General features: G+C 41.8%; 1 protein-coding gene across 1 annotated transcript in view; it reads left to right on the top strand.

Annotated features, from left to right (window-relative positions):
• cspg4 (chondroitin sulfate proteoglycan 4) overlaps positions 1-20,941 on the top strand; it is a 103,083-nt gene extending 82,142 nt beyond the window's left edge. The window contains exons 5-10 of the mRNA XM_071326770.1: positions 641-817; positions 3,332-3,530; positions 5,802-5,933; positions 7,557-7,717; positions 12,936-13,119; positions 13,587-20,941. Of these exons, the coding sequence (XP_071182871.1) occupies positions 641-817; positions 3,332-3,530; positions 5,802-5,933; positions 7,557-7,717; positions 12,936-13,119; positions 13,587-15,466 (2,733 nt within the window). The 3' untranslated portion in view covers positions 15,467-20,941. The remainder of the gene's footprint in view (positions 1-640; positions 818-3,331; positions 3,531-5,801; positions 5,934-7,556; positions 7,718-12,935; positions 13,120-13,586) is intronic.
• Positions 20,942-22,812: the final 1,871 nt, after the last annotated feature.

Here is a 22,812-nt window from a genome sequence, read left to right as displayed (position 1 = left end):
TGGCTAGTGGGAAGGTTGCTGACTTTTTCTGTGCCTTAACCAACAAGGCTCGTAATTTAACAATTGTATTCGTATTTACAGATGGCATACAAGTTTGTTATTAAGGTGCATGAAAGTTCATATGTTCCAGAAGGCATTTCTGCCAAAAAACGCATTTTGATTAAAAACAAAGTTGTGACTTGCGACATACTGTACGCCTAGTTTCCTGAAACGGGTCACCTATGTTATTGATCAGTAGAGGGAGAGAAAGACACAGTGATCCATTGTCTGTCTGGACTCCAAAATACTGGGATATGAAGACCTTGATAGAATATTGTTGATCCACCCATCTCTGAAACATGTGCATGATATAGTTTACACACATTAATAATTGATTTTTGTTTGAGTGTAACAAACTTCCAACATGATAAGATAGTGATCAACATCTTGAATTATCACCTTAGTCCTAAATGTTTTGCCCAAAGGTTGCCAAATTTTGCCTAAACATTCCTAGACACAGGAGCTATTATAGCTTTGCTTGAGACTCGGATTAAACAACACCACTGTGTCCATTCTGCCAATTCTGTTTGCCTACCACTATTGTGTGACAGGAGAACTGACTAGTCTGTGTGACCCCCACGGCCCCTTTTGTTCTCTACAGGTGAAACTTGGACACATCTACTACTTACATGACAGCACGGAAAGCGGCGAGGACAGTTTTACACTCTCTGCCTCAGCCTATGAGATAGAGCGCCGCAGCCTCCCCGTTACCTTCACTGTCACCGTCTTCCCGGTCAACGATGAGGCACCTAAACTGACACGCAACACAGGACTGGAGGTACTGAGCTGTCGGTTTACCACAACAGTCGCCTACTGATAACTATATATTTGATGAGTGCAAACTCCTTTTAATTGCGATGTACTGTATTTCACCAGAACCAATACAAACGCATTTGTTTTATGCTCCAGTTTAGTGCACACATTTAGGACACTCCAAAACCATTATACTTGTCAGAAGTTGACAGTGTTTGTTTGTTTGTCTGTTTTTCGTTTGTTCATCTATGCTATCATTTATGTTTTGATAAGCCTTCTCAGTGGGTTGCCTGAAAACAACTTAATAGCTAATTAACTCTATTCATAAGTGATTTACACATTGCCATGAGTTATGAAGGACATAATTGGTTTGTAAACATCTTACTAATTAATGTACTTGATAATGAATACCTTAATTAAGTAATACCTTAGACACATATGGCAACACTTTATATTAGTAACCCTTTAAGGCCTGAGGTTCATTACCAATTTCTGTCATGGATATATTGTATTACCCGTCAATTCTTGAAAGCAAACAGTAAGGCCATGTCTTAAATCTGACTTGCCTACTACTTGCTTAAACTGCATACTCTGTACTAATCGTACTACATACTATTTAGAACATACTGTTTAGTAAAACGAATGCAGTATGCAACAAATATCATACTAGGCACATCCTACTGAGAATGAGTCATCTAATGTGCATTTGCATTGATTCCCACAATTCATTTATTTTGGCACAGCGCATCCCCTCAACTGATTATCAGCTGTTGTCAGACACACGTGGGTCTCGAAAGACAATTATTTCCTCAATATTGTGTAGTGAAGTCTACTAAATGAGTATGACATTCTGGCATTTAAAGCATCCTACCTTTTCAAAATTTCAATAAAAAGTAATTTTTTCACATATCCAAAGTGCCTACTATTTAGAACGGAAATATGGGTATATTCGAACACGGCCTAAGTGTTTCAAAAATTCTGAATGTAGATTTTACTGTAGAGACAAAATGGCTGGAAAAAGCTATAATCATCTCACATACAACTGGAAACCGAGTGTGTCATTCAGCTTTGTTTACTCTGCCCTGTGGTTCGGCGTATCCACGGTAACCTGTATTTTGGGGAAACTGAGATGACAAGACCTCAGGCTTTTGGCGATGCCAGGGAACCAGCCAATCGCAGCGTCTCTCGCACGGCCACAAAATGTAATATAATGATATGTCTCTCTGTCCGCATGCAGGCCTAGTGTTCATTCATACCAGCTCCAGCTCCTCCTGTGAATTCTCTCCTTAGCTTCCCTAGCACTGCTTCTGATTTAGGGCAGGAAATGTGAGCATAGTGACCTACAGCAGATGATCAGGCATGACGAACAACATGGTCCGGTCGTGACTCTCTGATCGCCATAGATCCTGTTGGCCAGGCCCTTGCTACAGCTGTCTTCTATTAGGATATTTTCTCGCACTCCGTCTATCTTTCTCTTTCTCTATTTCTTTCCCTTTCTCTCCTCTCCCTCTCTTTTGCTCTAATCTCTCTCCCTCTCATTTAATCTCTCTCTATCAATCGCTTTCTCTCTCCCTCTCTCTCTCTCATTTAATCTCTCTATCAATCGCTTTCTCTCTCCCTCTCTCTTTACTGGGATTTGGAGACGGATACAATTAAAACATTGACACATTGAATCATATTGTTGGCTTCAAAAGAAATGAGACATCCATTTTGTCAGATCAAGTTTAATTTGCAACCCTTCTTCCTGAGGAGTAAAATTCATTGATTGTTATATAAACAATCAATTTCCAGCACAATTTAACTTGCCAAAATGACTCAGGGAAATTTCTTGGGTGATAGTGAGGTAATGTTGCCATCTAGTGGAAAGTTAATGGAATAACTAATTATTTGATGGTGTACACACCCCCCAAAACATATTAACTTTATTGTCACGTACACTGGATAGGTGCAATGAAATGTGTTGTTTTACTGGGTCAACCATAGTAGTACAGCACCCCTGGAGCAAATTAGAGTTAAGTACTCTGCTCAAGGGACACATTTTTTACCTGGTCAGCTCAGGTATTTTAACCAGCAACCTTTTAGTTACTGGCCAAATGCTCTAACCGCTAGGCTACCTGCCACCCTACACAGTAGTGCTAGGCTATCTGCCACCCTACACAGTACTACCACCAGACAGCAGTAAGAAAGAATAGGCTTGGCAGAGCACAGGCTGCATTTGCAGCAATTGTCAATTTACATTGTCCATAGAGTACATTCCATTATATGGAGGCCTACATACAATATCATTTTGGGGGTATATAAAACTTAACTAGTATGCTCAATCAGATCTATTAAAAGTAGTTGAAACATTCTCATAGTTGCAGGTTGAATATATCACAATGGGTATGATAAACATTCTAAACTTAAAACTTTTGAAAATAATGCACATCTTGTTTTACATATGTTTTTTTGAAAATAGACTCACCAAAAGTTAATAGAGATGTATCCCTTTCCTTAACCAAGACCAAGCTCTGTTCTTTGGGCTTCTCTCTCTCTTCAGGTTTTAGCTGGAGAGGAATCGGACATCACCACCAGCATGTTGAATACAGAAGATGCAGACACCCCCATCAACGAGTTGGTTTATTCCATCGAGTCAACCATCAATGGGTTGGTGGCACTAAAGGTGGAACCTGACGAAGAAATCCAGAACTTCACACAGGCACAAATTAACAATGGGGAAGTCGTCTTTATCCATGAAGGTAAGGCTGTTTGAGCTTCTACCTACAGCCTCAGCTACCTCACTGACCCCAATTGACTCACTGGCCACAAATTCACTTTCAGGCTGATGAATCAATCTTTCTGTCGAAATGTTGGTAAAAAAATGATTTAATCGGAGCTACTAGTGTGCAGCTTTTTCTTTTCTTTTTAAGGATGCAATTGGTATACCTTCTCTAAGACCTGAAAACCTGTGTTAGCTCCCTAGGCTTTAAAACATCAAAATAAAGAAAGTCGCACACTCCATGTATAATCTCCCAGCAATTTAATGGGTATTTACCAACGTTTCGGCATCACTGTGCCTTCCTCAGGGTAATGTCATGAATACTTGAACCAGGTTATGTAGACACACAGTGCAATTAGTGTAACCAATGACAGTAGTGAGGGGTGTGTCATAATGATTAAGTTCATTAAAATGAATTAGTGAAACTGTTAAAAAAATAGTATATGGCATATTAAGTATATTACGCTATTGTTATCATATAGAAACCGAATGGAATATTGTACATCATATTAGCATCAACGTACATTATTGTTTCATTCAATTTCACATAATAATTTTGTATTTCATTTCATTTTTGTTACATGTAATATTTTGGTTCAACCTTAATATACAATGAGCATCGTCAACAGGGGGAACATATTAGGTGTACGCTAATAAGCTGTAAAAAAATATTTTCCGATTTATAAGACTTGTTCATAAAGGAACATTTGTTCATAAGAAGGGCCTGAGATCAAAGTCAATATTCAGACCACTAGGGGTCAATGTTTTTAGATAGGACATCCAGTAAGCCTCACTTTGTAGTAGTAGGATCTCGATGTGACCTCCTTTCCTTGGTAGAGCAACATGCTCAATGCCTGTGTATTTGAGGGAGGAGATGGGATGGTTAGCTTCAACAAAGTGAGCTGCTACTTGATAGCCAATGTTCTTGGCTTTCCAGAAAAACAACGCAACCGTCTTTTGCACTAAATACACCAAGGGTTCGGAGAAAAGGAAAGCAATCCTGAAAAAGCACTGGCATATTCTGCAATCAGATTTTTTTTAAATCACACACCTCTTCAAGGAACCCCCACTGGTGGTCTATAAGCGTGGTCGCAATATTGGAGATAGTTTGGTGAGATCTGACCTGCCCCTCAGCCCACTCAGACACTCTTGACACCTATCCCAAATGGGAACTACAAATGTGGCTCATGCGCACAGTGCAATAGCACTATAAAAACATCCTTCTTCAGACACCCACATACAGGTGGAAAGATCCCTGTTAGGGGTATCATCTCATACAAGACCAAGGGAGTAATCTATCTCATCACCTGTTCATGTGGAAAAGCCTACGTAGGACAAACGAAAATACAATTATAACAACACATAGCTGAACCCTGCAGCTCAATCAGGTGTAAGAACATTGACTTTCCAGTAACAGCTCACTTTGTTGAAGCTAACCATCCCATCTCCTCCCTTAAATAAACAGGCATTGAGCATGTTGCTCTACCAAGGAAAGGAGGTCACATCGAGATCCTACTACTACAAAGTGAGGCTTACTGGATGTCCTGTCTAAAAACATTGACCCCTAGTGGTCTGAATATTGACTTTGATCTCAGGCCCTTCTTATGAACAAATGTTCCTTTATGAACAAGTCTTATAAATCTGAAGAAAAAAAATCCAGCTTATTAGCGTACACCTAATATGTTCCCCCTGTTGATGATTCTTATTATATATTAAGGTTGAACCAAAAGATTACATGTAACAAAAATGAAATGAAATGATTATGTGAAATTGAATGAAATAATAATGTATGTTGATGCTAATATGATGTACAATATTCCATTATGTTTCTATATGATAACAATAGCGTAATATACTTAATATGCCATATACTATTTTTTAACAGTTTCACTAATTAATTTTAATGAACTTAATCATTATGACACACCCCTCACTATTGTCATTGGTTACACTAATTGCACTGTGTGTCTGTCTACATAACCTGGTTCAAAGTATTCATGACATTACCCTGAGGAAGGCACAGTGATGCCGAAACGTTGGTAAATACCCATTACATTGCTGGGAGTTTATACATGGAGTGTGTGACTTTCTTTATTTTTGATAGTTTATAGTTTATTTTCCGTTAGTCACCACCTCCAAACAAGCTATTATTCTGGGTGTGCGCCAGCTCATGTTTTTTTTTTAGCTCCCTAGGCTTTGTAAGCTTTATCTTTGACTCTGATGGTCAACCTATTCTGAACTGTTCCTTCAGGTCTGGAGTCTGGAGACTTCAGTTTTACCGTGACAGACGGAGAGCACACCTCTCCTCTCTACCGCTTTGTCGTTACGGCTAGACAGCTCACCATCACCATGGAAACCGGGGAGGAGCTAATGATCTTTCCAGGTGAGCTACCAAAAGCATGCTGGATCATGAAGTAGTGAACCCAACTTGACCAGACATGTATGATGAACAAATAATGGCCATTTCAAATTATGTCTCAGCATGGCTTTGTTTTTTTGTTTGGATAACAAATAGGCCACAATATCAGATAAAAATAGTTCCATGGGTATTTTGTAGCCTACAATGAATACAATTTAGGATGTGTAATGTTTAGCTTTGTTTTCTAGTATTTTCCCTTCTAATCATTTTCCCCTCTTTAAATCACAACATGTTGACATTCCACACTTAGGCATGAAACACACCGAGAATCTCACTGCCGAGACTGCCGATAGGTACTTATCACAGTGGGAGGCCGTTTTTTTTCTCTTGCAAGAACAAAAGTGGTACCTGCTAGTTACGTTTGATACCGGAGCTCTGAGGCATGCGTCGAAATCTCTAAGCAGTTTACTTCTAAGCAGTATGCTGATGCTTGTATCACTTTTATCAGAAGCACGTGATCAATGATCAACAACCACCTGATTGGTTTGATATTGGTTTCGGTAGGAGACAAAAATGCTACACTGCACACGTGCTACAGCGTGTGCGACGTCATCTATAATAATTTGCTGTTCTTTTGACCAGCAGGTGCCACTAATATACACAGTGTTGATTAAAGCCTCGGGTAATGAACCTATTTTCGACACAATTGGTGGGAAATGCTCAACTCTTCATTAAGTTTCATTTTCCCATCACTAGTACCAACCCGGTAGTGACGAACATGGCAATGCTCGTCAGTGGCCAACAACTTGACTTTGAGCCAATCAGAGCGCATGAACCCCCAGATGGGGAGCCGGCAAGAGTGACAACAAAATGGAAAAAAGAGGGCATTTTCTTCATACATCCACAGTTAAATGTCATGAGCCAGTCACACTTCATATGCAATGTAGGCTATGGGATGGTAATGCACACAACACTGAATACTTCCTCCAAGCTAACTAACCACTGTAGCTAGTATTGACATTATAATTAAATTACAATGGATTAGTTTCCATGAAACAGCTGCCATTTTAGTGCAGTGTCCTTAGCTACCTAGCTAAGATGTGCTAGCTAGCGAATATGCTAACATTAGCACATTAGCTAGATAGCTAAACAGTTGGCTATGGGCTGGCGCTGGGATTATGGAGAGTGAATTAAATTGTTTCTTGGTCATCTTGCTAAGTAGTTATCTAGCTGTGGCCATCTGGCTAGTATCAACAAGTGCTTTCTACAAAATAGCAACATTAGCTAGCTAACATGGGAATCTACACCATAAACTAAGCAACACACATGGACATGCATTGCCAAACAACCCTACTGCCACCTTCTGGTTTGGTGTATTTTAACAAGGCTGAGTGGCTGACGACTTAAGTCTTTGCTGTGTGAACACAAAAGAGATTGACTTCCGACACTGTTCAGAGGTGCTAAGTAAGTACTATCGGCAGGCAAACGTTTGACAATCCTTCTGGTGTCTGAGCTATTGGAAAGTCTGGCCTTAAAGGCTTAAAAGGTGTCAATGAGAAGCTAAGGGCTACAATGACAGGGCATGTGTTTTATATCTTGCGTTATATTCACTTATAGTGAACCTGTACCATTTTTACAATTTTATAGGAACAAGACATGCCATCACCAGTGCCATTTTGAAGGCAGTGACCAATGAGGATGGAGATGAGATAAGCTTCTCATTGGTCAGGCCTCCTCGCCTGGGAAGACTGATCTTAGCCAACGACAGGAACCAGTTTGAAGAGATCACACGCTTCTCTCAATCAGAGGTAAGACAGAGAATCCGCAGATGACTGAGAATTATTATAATTTCATTTCCATTGTGCCATCTTCGATTATAAGAACATTCCAAAGAATGGATATGACATTTACTTCCCTGGCCTGTGGGAAAAGTGTCCAGTCAGTGCATCTGGTTTTCAATTTAGGATGAGTTTGGAAACCAATACTTAGCTAATGCTGTAAGAGACAAGCCAATGTTAGCAGGAAGCTATGTTCCATATTTATGTATATGCTGATGGGAAAAAGAAAGGAGCGCTAAGGAAAGATTACATACAGTACATGCATCCAATGTAGGATCTTAATTTGACCAGTACTGACACAGCAAAATAAACTAGCAGCAACAGGATTTAAATGTTTACTCCATAATGTTGCTTGATGTAACGGCTGTTGGAAGGAGAGGACCAAGGTGCAGCGTGGTATGTGTCCATATTTATTAAATGAACACTGAAATAACAACCGAAACAGTTCTGGCTGGTGCAGACACACAACAGGAAACAACAACCCACAAAACACAGGTGGGATGAGGCTACCTAAGTATGGTTCTCAATCATAGACAACGATAGACAGCTGCCTCTGAGAACCACACGCGGCCAAACACATAGAAATATAAAACATAGAACAAAAACATAGAATGCCCACCCCAACTCACGCCCTGACCAAACCAAAAATAGAGACATAACAAAGGAACTAAGGTCAGTGCGTGACACTTGATCGGTGGTTAGGCTATTAGCTGGCCAAAATTAGGCTACATGAAAAGTGCAATACTGTTAATATGACCGTGTGTTAGTGTGGGTTTTCAGTGAATTTACACTACCGGTCAAAAGTTTTAAAACACCTACTCATTCAAGGGTTTTTCTTTATTTTTGCTATTTTCTACATTGTACAATAATAGTGAAGACATCTAAACTATGAAGAAACACATATCTTGTATTCTTCAAACCAAATAATATTGTTTTTTTTATTTATTTTTTATTTCACCTTTATTTAACCAGGTAGGCTAGTTGAGAACAAGTTCTCATTTGCAACTGCGACCTGGCCAAGATAAAGCATAGCAGTGTGAACAGACAACACAGAGTTACACATGGAGTAAACAATAAACAAGTCAATAACATGGTAGAAAAAAAGAGAATCTATATACAATGTGTGCAAAAGGCATGAGGTAGGCAATAAATCGAATAATTACAATTTAGCAGATTAACACTGGAGTGATAAATCATCAGATGATCATGTGCAAGAAGAGATACTGGTGTGCAAAAGAGCAGAAAAGTAAATAAATAAAAGCAGTATGGGGGTGAGGTAGGTAAATTGGGTGGGTAGTTTACAGATGGACTATGTACAGCTGCAGCGATCGGTTAGCTGCTCGGATAGCAGATTTTTAAAGTTGTTGAGGGAGATAAAAGTCTCCAACTTCAGAGATTTTTGCAATTCGTTCCAGTCGCAGGCAGCAGAGAACTGGAAGGAAAGGCGTCCAAATGAGGTTTTGGCTTTAGGGATGATCAGTGAGATACACCTGCTGGAGCGCGTGCTGCGGGTGGGTGTAGCCATCGTGACCAGTGAACTGAGATAAGGCGGCACTTTACCTAGCATAGCCTTGTAGATGACCTGGAGCCAGTGGGTCTGACGACGAACATGTAGCGAGGGCCAGCCGACTAGGGCATACAGGTCGCAGTGGTGGGTCGTATAAGGTGCTTTAGTAACAAAACGAATGGCACTGTGATAAACTGCATCCAGTTTGCTGAGTAGAGTATTGGAAGCTATTTTGTAGATGACATCGCCGAAGTCGAGGATCGGTAGGATAGTCAGTTTTACTAGGGTAAGTTTGGCGGCGTGAGTGAAGGAGGCTTTGTTGCGGAATAGAAAGCCGATTCTTGATTTGATTTTGGATTGGAGATGTTTGATATGAGTCTGGAAGGAGAGTTTGCAGTCTAGCCAGACACCTAGGTACTTATAGATGTCCACATATTCTAGGTCGGAACCGTCCAGGGTGGTGATGCTAGTCGGGCGTGCGGGTGCAGGCAGCGAACGGTTGAAAAGCATGCATTTGGTTTTACTAGCGTTTAAGAGCAGTTGGAGGCCACGGAAGGAGTGTTGTATGGCATTGAAGCTCGTTTGGAGGTTAGATAGCACAGTGTCCAAGGAAGGGCCGGAAGTATATAGAATGGTGTCGAATGTTTCTCATGGTCTGAGTCTTGAGGTGCCTTTAGGAAAACTCCAAGTGAGCTGTCATGTGCCACTGATGAGTGGCTTCTGTCTGGCCACTCTACAATGAAGGCCTGGTGGGTGGAGTGCCGCAGAGATGGTTGTCCTTCTGGAAGGTTCTCCCATCTCCACAGAGGAACTCTGGAGCTCTATCAGAGTGATCATTGGGTTCTTGGTCATCTCCCTGACCAAGACCCTTCTCCCTGATTGCTCAGTTTGGCTGGGCGGCCAGCTCTAGGATGAGTCTTGGCGGTTCCAAACTTCTTCCATTTAAGAATGATGGAGGTGTTGTTCTTGGGGACCTTCAATGCTACAGAAATGTATTGGTACCCTTCCCCAGATCTGTGCCTGTCTTGGAGCTCTACGGACAATTCCTTCGACCTCATGGCTTGTTTTTTTACTCTGACATGCACTGTTAATTGTGGGACCTTATATAGACAGGTGTGTGTCTTTCCAAATCATCTCCAATCCATTGAATTTACCCCAGGTGGACTCCAATCAAGTTGTAGAAATATTTCAAGGATGATCAATTGAAACAGAATGCACCTGAGCTCAATTTTGAGTCTTATTGCAAAGGGTGTAAATAAGGTATTTGGTTTTTTTATGTTTAATAAATTAGCAAAACTGTCTAAACCTGTTTTCGCTTTGTCATTATGGGGTATTGTGTGTAAATTGATGATTTAAAAAAAAAAAACAATTTTAGGATAAGGCTGTAACAAAATGTGGAAAAAGTCAAGGGGTCTGAATACTTTCCTAGTGAACTGTATGCTCCCATGTGTGGTTGATTGGCATGTTGCAGACAAGTTTTAGTGGTGTTGAAAAGTTCAGCTCAGGACACAGTAACCTCAAAGAAGCACACATAGGCACATTCCAGCCTACCTTCCATCACATTCCCAGTCTCGTTACTGGCCCAGATCTATCTTCAACATTCTACACTAGCTCAGTGGCAGTGGAGGCTGCTGAGGGGAGGACGGCTCATAATAATGGCTGGAAAGGAGCTAATGGAATGGCATGAAACATGTGTATTTGATCCAATTCCACCTATCTGCTCCAGCCATTACCACAAGCCTGTCCTCCCCAATTAAGGTGCCGCCAACCTCCATTGTTCAGTGGTAATCTAATCTTACAATACAGGATGCTAAATGAAGATCATGAACATGTCCAGCCACAAATAAAAATCTATGACACAAATCGTCATGACACAAATTAATGAAATAGATCACAAAACAGGCAAGATCAGAAAAGCACTTGATCAAAAGTTTATTTAGAAGTTGTTGATCTTAATTACTCCATCTAATCTCCAGGCTCACATAGGGTTAACCAGCTACAGGGGTTTAAAAGTAAACACTGACACGGCGCTTATGTTGACTGGGTTGAAAGTAATATACACGCACACCAGACCTGGGTTCAAATACATGTGTATTTGACTATCTGATATTTCAAAAAAAAAAAAAATTGTATTTGAGTATTTTCACTTTAACCTCATAGTCAGAGCATTTTCAAATGCACAGCCCAAAACAAGTACTTTTATTTGAGCGTTTGAATGGTTATTTTGTCACGATCGTCGTAATAACATTCAGACCAAAGCGCAGCGTGAAATCAGTTCGACATTTTATTAGAAGTGAACCGCACAAAAAAACAATAAAGAGCAAACGACACGTGACGCTATGGAGTGCTCACAGGCAACTACACATAAACAAGATCCCACAAAACACAGTGGGGAAATGGCTGCCTAATATGATCCCCAATCAGAGACAACGATAAACAGCTGCCTCTGATTGGGAACCATACCAGGCCAACATAGAAATAAAACAACCTAGATTACCCACGCTAGTCACACCCCGACCTATTTATTTATTTTTATTTCACCTTTATTTAACCAGGTAGGCAAATTGAGAACACGTTCTCATTTACAATTGCGACCTGGCCAAGATAAAGCAAAGCAGTTCGATACATACAACAACACATAGTTACACATGGAGTAAAACAAACATACAGTCAATAATACAGTGAAAAATAAGTCTATATACAATGTGAGCAAGTGAGGTGAGATGGGAGGTGAAGGCAAACAAAATATATATAAAAATAAATAAAAATATAAAAAGGCCATGGTGGCGAAGTAAATACAATATAGCAAGTAAAAAAAACACTGGAATGGTTGGTTTGCAGTGGAAGAAAGTGCAAAGTAGAGATAGAGATAATGGGGTGCAAAGGAGCAAAAATAAATAAATGAATACAGTAGGTAAAGAGGTAGTTGTTTGGGCTAAATTATAGATGGGCTATGTACAGGTGCAGTAATCTATGAGCTGCTCTGACAGCTGGTGCTTAAAGCTAGTGAGGGAGATAAGTGTTTCCAGTTTCAGAGATTTTTGTAGTTCGTTCCAGTCATTGGCAGCAGAGACCTAACCAACATAGAGAATAAAAAGTCTCTCTATGGTCAGGGCGTGACATATTTGTATAAATCATATGCTGCTAAATCGTATTTCAAATACTAAAATACAGTGACTCAAATACACTCGCATGGATTTAACCCAAGTATTTAAAAATTGTATTTGAAAATACTGTGTATTTCCAAATACATTAAAATATTCAACTACTTATTTTTTCAAATAAAATATATCTGAATATGTCCTTTGTCACAATTATTTTGGCCCCTAAAATGGGGTGACTATGTACAAGAGTGCTGTAATTTCTACACGGTTCACCAAGGCTGCACTTTAACCTCATAGTTATTGTATAATTTCATGACGCCCTCACACACACACGCTCGCTCGCTCGCTCACTCGTCTCTCACTCGCTCACTCACTCACTGACAAACATATATACACACACATAGAAACGCACAGCTACCTGGGTCGTGTTCATTAATTAAGCTCCAAACTGAAGATTACATGCTGAAACAGGGAGGAACTACCTGGTCTTGTCTAATGAGAAATGCTCATTTTTGTTGCTAAACATTTTAAACGTTGCCTTAATGAACAATGTCCTATCCTCTGCTCTTCCCCACAGCTGGAGTCCGGGGCAGTCTTTTACGAGCACCAGATGCCTGAGGAGCCCTTCTGGGTGGTCCGGGACTCTGTGGAGCTCCTGCTCTCCTCCCCTCCGGCCCCAGCTGTGCATCACGTCCTCCCCATCACCGTGTCCTACTACGCAGCCAGCCACAATGTCTCCTCACAGCTCTGGAAGAACAGAGGTAGGTAGAGCCACATGGATCTGGGCAGGTGCCATGTCAAAAGTGGTGGATACCAAAGAAAATGGTGTCCAGGTCAGTCATTGTATGGGATTCAAGGCGTTTCACAACATCTGAAAATGCAGATAACTGTGTACTAGCTAGCACTAGTGATTATTCCGTTGGTTCTATTCTACTGAGTTAGATAAATCAAGCTGACTTGACATACAGTATGTATTTGACACAGGTCTGGCTGTCTGTTATCAGTCTAAGATATGCATATGTGTCAGGCAGCAGTTTGTAAACAAAATGTTCTGTAAAGAAAAATCTTGCTATTGCAGGTTTATTGAATCAGGTCTGTTCATGGCATAATTACAAAGAAGCATTACAAGAAAATTTAAAAGTTATTTCAAATGTCATATAAAGAAAGGGTATGTAGCCCTAAACATCAATGGATAATCTTGTATATTATTTTTCTTTCTTCTTCTCAGGTCTGGACATAGTGCAAGGTCAGAGGAAGGTGATTGACAGTTCCATCCTGGACGCCTCCAACCTGCTGGCCAGCCTCCCCGAGGCGGAGCGAGGTCTCTTGGACGTGGTCTTTGAGGTGCGCCGCTTCCCAGCGCATGGGAGAGTCACCCTGGGGGGCCTGGATCTGCCCCAGGGTGCCCCCTACTTCATGCAGAAGGACGTGGCGCAGGGCGAGCTGGAATACCTCCACGATGACTCTGGAGCCTCCGTGGACAGCTTCTCCTTCCGAGCCCGGCTCAACTCCCAGGGCCGTGCCACCCTTCCCCCCTCCCCAGCCCAGGCAGTGGTCCTGGAGGAGGTCTTCAACATCTCGATCCGGAGAAGGGACTCTAGTCCTCCAGAGCTGGTGAGTTTGGACGTTCTTCTGGAGGTACTCCAGGGCTCCATGACGGTGATCACCCAGAAGTACCTCAACACCCGCGACGAGGACAGCACGCCCGACGAGGTGCGCTTCACAGTCTCCAAGGCGCCCACCAACGGGCGGCTGGTGGATGCCACCAAGGGCGACCACATCTCCACGTTCACCCAGGAGGCGGTCAACCAGGGCCAGGTGGGCTTTGTCAGTGACGGAAGCCTGTTGGACGGCTTCATGGAGTTCACTGTGTCGGACGGGAAGCACCACACCGAGCCGCACACTCTCCATGTAGGAGTCCTGTCCCGGACGCTAGTGCTGGCCAAAGCCCCAGAGATCCAGGTGCTGCAGGGGGACGACGAGACCCTAGTGACAGAGGAGATGTTGAGGGCCACCACAGGTGGCCCCAATGAGGAGGAAGTCCTCTACAAGATCACCAGTGTGCCCAAGTACGCTGCCGTCATGGTGGACCGGCAGCCCACGTCGGCCTTCACCCAGACCCAGATAAGGGAGGGCCGGGTGAGCGTTCGCTTCATCAAGTCCACCTCGCCCCGGGACAGCGTGGCCTTTGTGGCCCGGAGCCGGGCGGCCAACGTCTCCTCTGTCCTCAACATCACGGTCAAGCCTCTGGCCAACATCCCCCAGGAACTCCTGCTGCCACGGGGTGCCACCGTGCTGCTGGACAAGAAGCTGCTGGATGCCACGCCGCTGGCCAACAAGACCCGGACATCTCCCACCTTCAGCGTCATCCAGCAACCACAAGGCGCCCGCTTCGTGAGGGCTGGCGGGAGAGGGCCAGAGGGAGACGGCCAGCCCGTGGACACGTTCACCCAGAAAGAATTGGATGAGGGACTTGTAGCCATGGAGATCCTGAATGGAACAGGAGGCAGCCAAGCCCAGGACGTGGCTCGCTTCCTGCTCAAGGCCCATGGGGTCCCTCCCGCTGAGTGCGTTCTCTCCTTCAAGACGACCCCTTACAACGCCTCAGAGGTCTACCCGGCCACTCTCCTTAAGGTCCCTGGCGGGTCTGCGTGGTCCAATAGCAACGACCTCCCTGGAGGGGCGGGGTCCCCACGCATCACCCCAGCCAGCCCCCGCTGGAGGGGCAACATGGACTGGCCTCATGGAGGAGATGCCCCCACCACTGCCTACACTGACAAAGACTCCCATAGGAAGCCAGTGTTGTCCAGGAGGAACAACCTGTGGTCCATCCTCGTCCCCATTCTGCTCCTCCTGCTCCTCCTCCTGCTGGTGGCCATCTTGGCTTTCTACTTGGTGCGTCGCAACAAGACGGGCAAACACAATGTGCAGACGGTGGCTGGCTCAAAGCCCAAAAACGGAGAGATCAGCCAGGAGACCTTCCGGAAAACCGACCCGGCCAATAACATCCCCATGTCCCAAATGGACTCCAAAGACGCCGACCCGGAATTGCTGCAGCACTGTCGGACAACGAACCCGGAGTTAAAAAAGAACCAATACTGGGTATGAGAGTTGACTGAATGCTTAGACATAGGAAACAGAGAGGAAGATCCTCTACCATTTTGAATGCGGCCTTCTTGAATCATTCCTTTTCAGTGTTAAAGACCTTTTTGCCATGATAGTATTAAGAAATGTGTATGTTTTGATATCATTGGACATTTCACTATCACATATTAACGTTGTGCCAATCCTCAGGTCAAGAAACACTGAATATTTCCATTGGTAAAAATGTCACCATTAAACTTAAGAGGGTTTTGCCTAACACGTATATTTATTTTTTAGGACAACTGCTGGACATCTATGATGTACTTTTTCACAGGGCACAAATGAGGACATATTGTGTTTGCTAAAAAAAAAATGTGTGCTCCCACAATATATTCAGTATGCTATTATAGGACAATATTACTAATTTGACTACATAAACAGATTTATTTGAAGTTTTGGTAATAGTTTTATTGTAGTTTCGCTTTAACAGTAAAGGTGGACAAGTGTGTACATAATTCAACTCAATAAGGTAGATCTATGCTGTATGAAGGAAAAGGAAAAACTGCCTTTTGTTTTTGGTTATTATTCTATAAATGTATTATTGACCATGTATATATTTTTTTGCTTTGTTGTTAGGCCCCAATTCAATCTAACTTCTGTTGCAGTATTTACAAAGACACATATGACATTTGTCCTGTTGTAGAATCAAATCTGAGGTGTTTTGGGCAGAGCCTTCTATTTGGATATACACTACTTCACCAAAAGTATGTGGACACCCCTTCAAATTAGTGGTTTTGGCTATTTCAACCACACCCGTTGATGACAAGTGTATAAAACCGAGCACACAGCCATGTGTCTCCATAACAAGTTAGTTCATCAAATTTCTGCCCTGCTAGAGCTGCCCCGGTCAACTGTAAGTGCTGTTATTGCGAAGTGGAAACATCTAGGAGCAACAATGGCTCTGCCTCGAAGTCACACAAGCTCACAGAACGGGACAGCCAAGTGCTGAAGCGCATAGCGCGTAAAAACCGTCTGTCATCGGTTGTAACACTCACTAACAAGTTCCAAACCGCCTCTGGAAGCAATGTCAGCACAAAAACTGTTCGTCGGGTGTTTCATGAAATGGGTTTCCATGGACGAGCAGCCGCAACCAAGCCTAAGACCACCATGCACAATGCCAAGCTCGCCGTCATTGGACTCTGGAGCAGTGGAAACACATTCTCTGGAATGATGAATCATGCTTCACAATCTGGCAGTCCAGATGAGGAGAACACTAAACTGAAAGCAGATATTAAAGAGCATTTAGATTACCACCTGCAGTTTTTTCACACTAAGTTTAGAAATATCTCAAATTAGTATTTAGAACTAAGAAGAATCCTTAAGTTTTGCCATTGAGTTTAGGTTGTGAAAAGATCCATTTGGCGCTATTGGAAATACCATTGTAAATCTCTCTGTTCACAAGTACATAGATCTATGACGAATAATGTCTGTTCAACCAACACTGTTGTAACTTTATTTGGTGGTTCCAGAAATGATTACCGGGGTGTTTGTCATTTCTAACATCCCAAAGTTTGAATTATCTTTGTCCTCAGCTGGGCTGTCCCTCTAAAGTGGCTGTGTAGACAGCCTTAAGTGTATTTCCAGAGGTTCTCTCTTAAAATAACTGCACAGCCGGGCTGCATACCAGTTATTTTGCCCTCCCCTTCCCTCCACCCCTCCTCCCCTTCAGTCTTCACTTGTTGGAAGACCACCACCTACCATCCCATTGGCTGGCATACAGTGATGACATGGCCCAGGTCAAAAGCCAAATCAAGCCCTGTTTCCCATCGGGGCGTCCACCCTGGCAATTTCCCACCATCGACCCAGCCTCTGGCCTCCTCTGTGGTCTGGGGACGGGGTTGTGCTAGACTGAGAGCTGCGTTTTCCTTGGCTGTATCTGGCTTTGTAGTCTGACCCAGCCCACTGCAGGGCCTCAGACACTCACATGCATGCACCCACGCACACACACATTCACACGCACACACACACAACCTGTTATGTTTGTTCCTTGATTAATGATAAACCGCGGCGTAGGTTTAACTACTTTTAATAACGAGATACTGTATATCTTTATATATAAATATAATCCAAATAAAATGGCTCTGGTTTTGGTTATTTTTCCAATACCAGATAGACTACCCTCACAGGAATATACTTCAGTTTTTCATTTGATGGCACAAGTGTCTCAGGGCAGTACTTGTGAAAAGATAATCCCTAAACATTGGGTTTTGATTGAATTGACCCTAAATCTTTCAAGCAGCTTTTAATCGTATCCTTTCATTTAGCCTTTCAATGCTAAAGAGTTGCTCAAAACTGAATCACTTGCTTGGATTCACAGGACTGACTTATGACACTGATGACAAAAAACTGCATAGTATAACATTTCGACACCACAGACAGGACGTGACTCACGAGTGGCTGTCTTAAAAGCAACTCTATTGGCTGACAGGCAGCGGTGAGGTCATTTTAGAACTGCCAGAGTTTTATTTTCCCGGCCTGCAATTAATGTTTAATAAAGGCTCTGATTTCTATATGTGAAGTTGAGAGAAACATCTGTGATAGGATAGGTGTTTTGCCTAAGCTCCACTGGTTGGATCATGTGGTATAGCACATTCTGTGAGAGGTTATTCTCTAGCTTGGTCCCAGATCTGTTTGTGATGTCTTTCCAACTGCTATGGTTGTTGTGATTTGGCAAGACAGCACAAACACATCTGGGGCCAGGCTAGGTATTCTGTGCTGATGAGATTTTGTGTCCCATTAGCGGTTTGCATTCCATAATTAAGTTGACCAGATGAAGGTACAGTACAATCTTGCAATTTCAGGAGATACAGTGTACATCTTATGCCATAAGTAATAACATTCAAATTGGCATCACATCCTGGTGGTGTTGAAATGTTTATCTATAGACTTAACCTGAAAATGAGCAACAACAAAAAAATCAAGATAGACGTTGATGGACACATATAGTTTGAGTAAGAAACTCCCATCAAAGTAACATTAAAGCAGTTATTTACTGTCAGTGAACTGCAGGGTGTTTTCTTTTGATATAGTTATCTGATAGAAAATAATAGGTCGTAAGTCATATCAACCACAATTTACAGAAACGTTTATTATTTTACTGTTACTACATTTTACTAACCAAATGTCCTCTTTAATTTAATTTAACGGTGCCTATTACCTTGTATATACTCTGTTGCTTTTAAATTAAATTAGCTGCTGACTGTTGTGAAGTTGTCAAATTAGGAAAAAAATTGTTCAGAATTAGACAATATAAAGGGTAAAGATAATTCTCATATAATCACCAATTATATGAGAATATTGTTTGTTGTATTTTATAATTTGATGAAAATAAATGGGCCTGAAGGTTAGTATCGTTACAAAATCTAACAGTATAACACATTTTGGCAACAGTTGTACATTTATTTTCCTTTGAAATGACTATATACAGTGCAATCAGAAAGTATTCAGACCTCTTGACTTTTTCCACATTTTGTTACGTTACAGTCTTCTTCTAAAATGGATTTGATAGATTTTTTTCCTCATTAATCTACATTTAAAAAAATATTAATATCACATTTACATAGGTATCCAGACCCTTTACTCAGTACTTTGTTGAAGATCCTCAAACTGTGTCAGGTTGGATGGTGAGTGTCACTGCACAGCTATATTCAGGTCTCTCCTGAGATGTTCGATCGGGTTCAAGTCCGGGCTCTGGCTGGGCCACTCAAGGACATTCAGAGACTTGTCCAGAAACTACTCCTGCGTTGTGTTGGCTATGTGCTTAGGGTCGTTGTCCTGTTGGAAGGTGAATCTTCGCCCCCAGTCTGAGGCCCTGAGCATTCTGGAGCAGGTTTTCATCAAGGATCTCTTTGTACTTTGCTCCGTTCATCTTTCCCTCGATCCTGACTAGTCTCCCAGTCCCTGCCGCTGAAAAACATCCCCACAGCATGATACTGCCACCACAGTGCTTCATTATAGTGATGGTGTCAGGTTTTCTCCAGACGACGCTTGGCATTCAGGCCAAAGAGTTCAATCTTGGTTTCATCAGACCAGAGAATCTTGTTTCTCATGGTCTGAGAGTTCTTCAGGTGTCTTCTGGCAAACTCCAAACGGGCTGTCATGTGCCTTTTACTGATGAGTGGCTTCCAGGCCTGATTGGTGAAGTGCCCGAAGAGATGGTTGTCCGTATGGAAGGTTCTCCCATCTCTACAGAGGAACTCTGGAGCTCTGTCAGTGACCATTGGGCTCTTGGTCACCTCACTGAACAACGCCCTTCTCCCCCGATTGCTCAGTTTGGCTGGGCAGCCAGCTCTAGGAAGAGTCTTGGTGGTTCCAAACTTCTTCCATTTATGAAGGATGGAAGCTGCTGTGTTATTGGGGATGTTCAATGCTGCAGACATTTTTTGGTACCCTTCCCCAGATCTGTGCCTAGACACAATCCTGTCTCGGAGTTCTACGGACAATTCCTTTGACCTCATGGCTTGTTTTTTGCTCTGACATGGACTGTCAACTGTGCAACCTTAAATCATGTCCAATCAATTGGATCACAGGTGGACTCCAGTCAAGTTGTAGAAACATCTCAACGATGATCAACGGAAACAGGATGCACCTGAGCTCAATTTCAAGTCTCATAGCAAAGGGTCTGAATACTTATGTAAATAAGGTATTTCTGTTTTGTATGTTTAATACATTTGCCAAAATATCTAAAAACCTGTTTTTCGCTTTGTCATTATGGGATATTGTGTGTAGATTGATGAGGGAAAAAATGTATTTAATCAATTTTAGAATAAGGTTGTAACGTAACAAAATGTGGAAAAAGGGAAGGGGTCTGAATACTTTCAGGATGCACTGTATGTACCAGTATTATATCTATTTTCTTTAGATCGCTACACATTACCTTGTTGTTACTTTTAGAGGCTGTTGCTGTTTTTGTAATAGTTTTTTTTTTATCTGTAGAGCATGATATTACAGTATAATATTGGTATCAGATACACCATTCAGGAGATAGCTCAGGAAATGTCTGAATTGTGTTTCCTTTTACAGTATTATTATAGACAAGGAGCCTTGTTGTTTTGTTTCTGTTTAAATGATTAAGTCCATGCCTTGATGGCTATTTTGTAAATGTTGTACTTTTAAATACCATTGCTTGTGCATACCTCATAGAATAAAAATAAAAACTCTTTAAGACTAGTTTTTTTTATTTTTTGCAATGCTAATATGCCATATTTTCTATATTTGCACTTTTTTTGTCTCCTTCTCTCTTCCTGTTGAGGGTGTCTTTGCATATCACCCCTAATATGTTTCTGCTTTTATTTATTTATTTTGGTCACTTCTGCCATACATAGACTTGGTTATTTGGTTTGTCAGAGACTTTGTATATGCAATCCAACAACAACATGTGCCTTAAATTGTCATAAAATTCCAATCCTCAGACAAATAAAGAGAGTTATGTCCATGGAATATGTCTTTGAGGTTGTTTTTGACTGTTTTATAGAAGATGATTTATACACAGAGGATTTGGTGTGCTCTAGCTCTACTATTACATCAGTTGCTTGGTGACAGGTAGCTCTACTTACAAAGACTCTTTGGTTGAGTGATATTTCATTTTATTTCACACAGAGAAACTTGTATACATTTTTTTGACTCATCTGAAAGAATTGAAATTACTGTAACTGAGACTAAGATTTGCACTCCCTCAGTGGAACTCAGTGGAACTTTAGGGTGTCATATGTGCTATTTGACACCAGGTGGCGGAAGGGTGAAAGTGGAATTTTCAAGTAATGACGTATGTACAGGCATTCGTCAGCATTTAACAAGGCCCTCTTCAGACATAATTTTTTCCTATGAACGACCTTTACTTTCAGGGCTTATTTCTGCTTTTTCCTGCTTTTTCTGTCTCGTCAAAACAGCCCTCATGCTTTCATGCTATTGTAAAGTGGTTGTTCCACTGGATATCATAAGGTGAATGCACCAATTTGTAAGTCGCTCTGGATAAGAGCGTCTGCTAAATGACTTAAATGTAAATGTAAATGTAATGCTAGTGTTCTGGATGTGCGTTTCAATGATATGCTACTGCACCCTATGCGTTTCATAACTTCCTAGGCAAACATACATTTAGACAGCTGTTTCTGCATGTGTTTGCTTTGCTTATGGCTTACATCATGGACAAACAATTGGATGGAACAGTACAGTATGTTTCCAGAGAGATTATGTCATGGTAAATTGGTTACACCCTACACCAACTTCACTCCCCAAACTGTGTCTTTGTATCGAAGGAAATGCTTTTCTTCCTCCTACATTCCTTTGTTGTCTGTTTTTCTTCTATTCTGTAGCAGTTGGAGCAGCAAGAGAGAGAGGAGGGAGGGAGGGAGGGAGGGAGGGAGGGAGGGAGGGAGGGAGGGACCATAGACTTAGATAGACACCACATCATTGTATCTGTCGCATTATGGCCTCTGAGGTCATCTCCATTTTCAAGTAGTTAATTTTCTTCTTCTGCTTCTATGAGTTGGAAAACAAACTGAAAGGGTGCATACTGCCACCTAGAGTGTGTTGTTTGAACAGGTATAAAGCTAAGGTTGATGATTTACTGCCACTTGCAGTTCTGGAATGTTTGCTCACAAGTATAATTCATTGGCTGACCCCTCCTCATTACCTGGATGGAAATCATGTGATATTTCCTTAACCCATAGGAAGTCCCACCCAGTCGTCTACTTCAAGATGGTGAATGTCCTCAATGGCACTGCCCAGGATAAAACAGGATTTTGAGCAGCAGAGTCCTCTATCTTTCTCCATGGGAAAGACAGACAGAGAGAAAGAGAGAGAGAGCAGCTGATTGCTGTCTGTGCTACAATCAGCCAATCAGTCTTTGTTCCAAGTAGACCAGCTCCCCCCTTAACTTCTCCAGAAAAAAACATAAGGGAGAAAACAGGCAAATGAGACAGAAACTAACAGGAGTAGTCAGTGTTTTTAAAGTGCCGAGGTAGTGGGACATGGGCCTTAGAATAGCTGATTTGGGTCTAAAACAACACAATAATGTAAGAGCTTAATGGTGATATCCAATGAACTTCACTGAAAACAATGAGTATGTTTACATGCACACTAATAATTCAATATTAAACTGATTATGGCAGTAGCCCGAATATGGCATTTGTCTTGTAAACACCTTACCCTGCTTATCTTAATCGGTGTATTTGATCTATGCATATGCTAGCAAGAGCAGCACAAGCCTCCCTCTTTGCCAAGTGGAGAAAAACTGAAAGTATGCATCATATTTTCCACATACAAACTTCATATGGTCAAACTCAGAATCAATTAGGCTTCCCTAAAATAAC

This window comes from Salvelinus alpinus, chromosome 9 (genome assembly GCF_045679555.1).
Source record: "Salvelinus alpinus chromosome 9, SLU_Salpinus.1, whole genome shotgun sequence".
Lineage (NCBI taxonomy): Eukaryota > Metazoa > Chordata > Actinopteri > Salmoniformes > Salmonidae > Salvelinus > Salvelinus alpinus.
The sequence above is the reverse complement of the archived record's forward strand: the minus strand, read 5'-3'. Positions and strand labels throughout refer to the sequence as shown.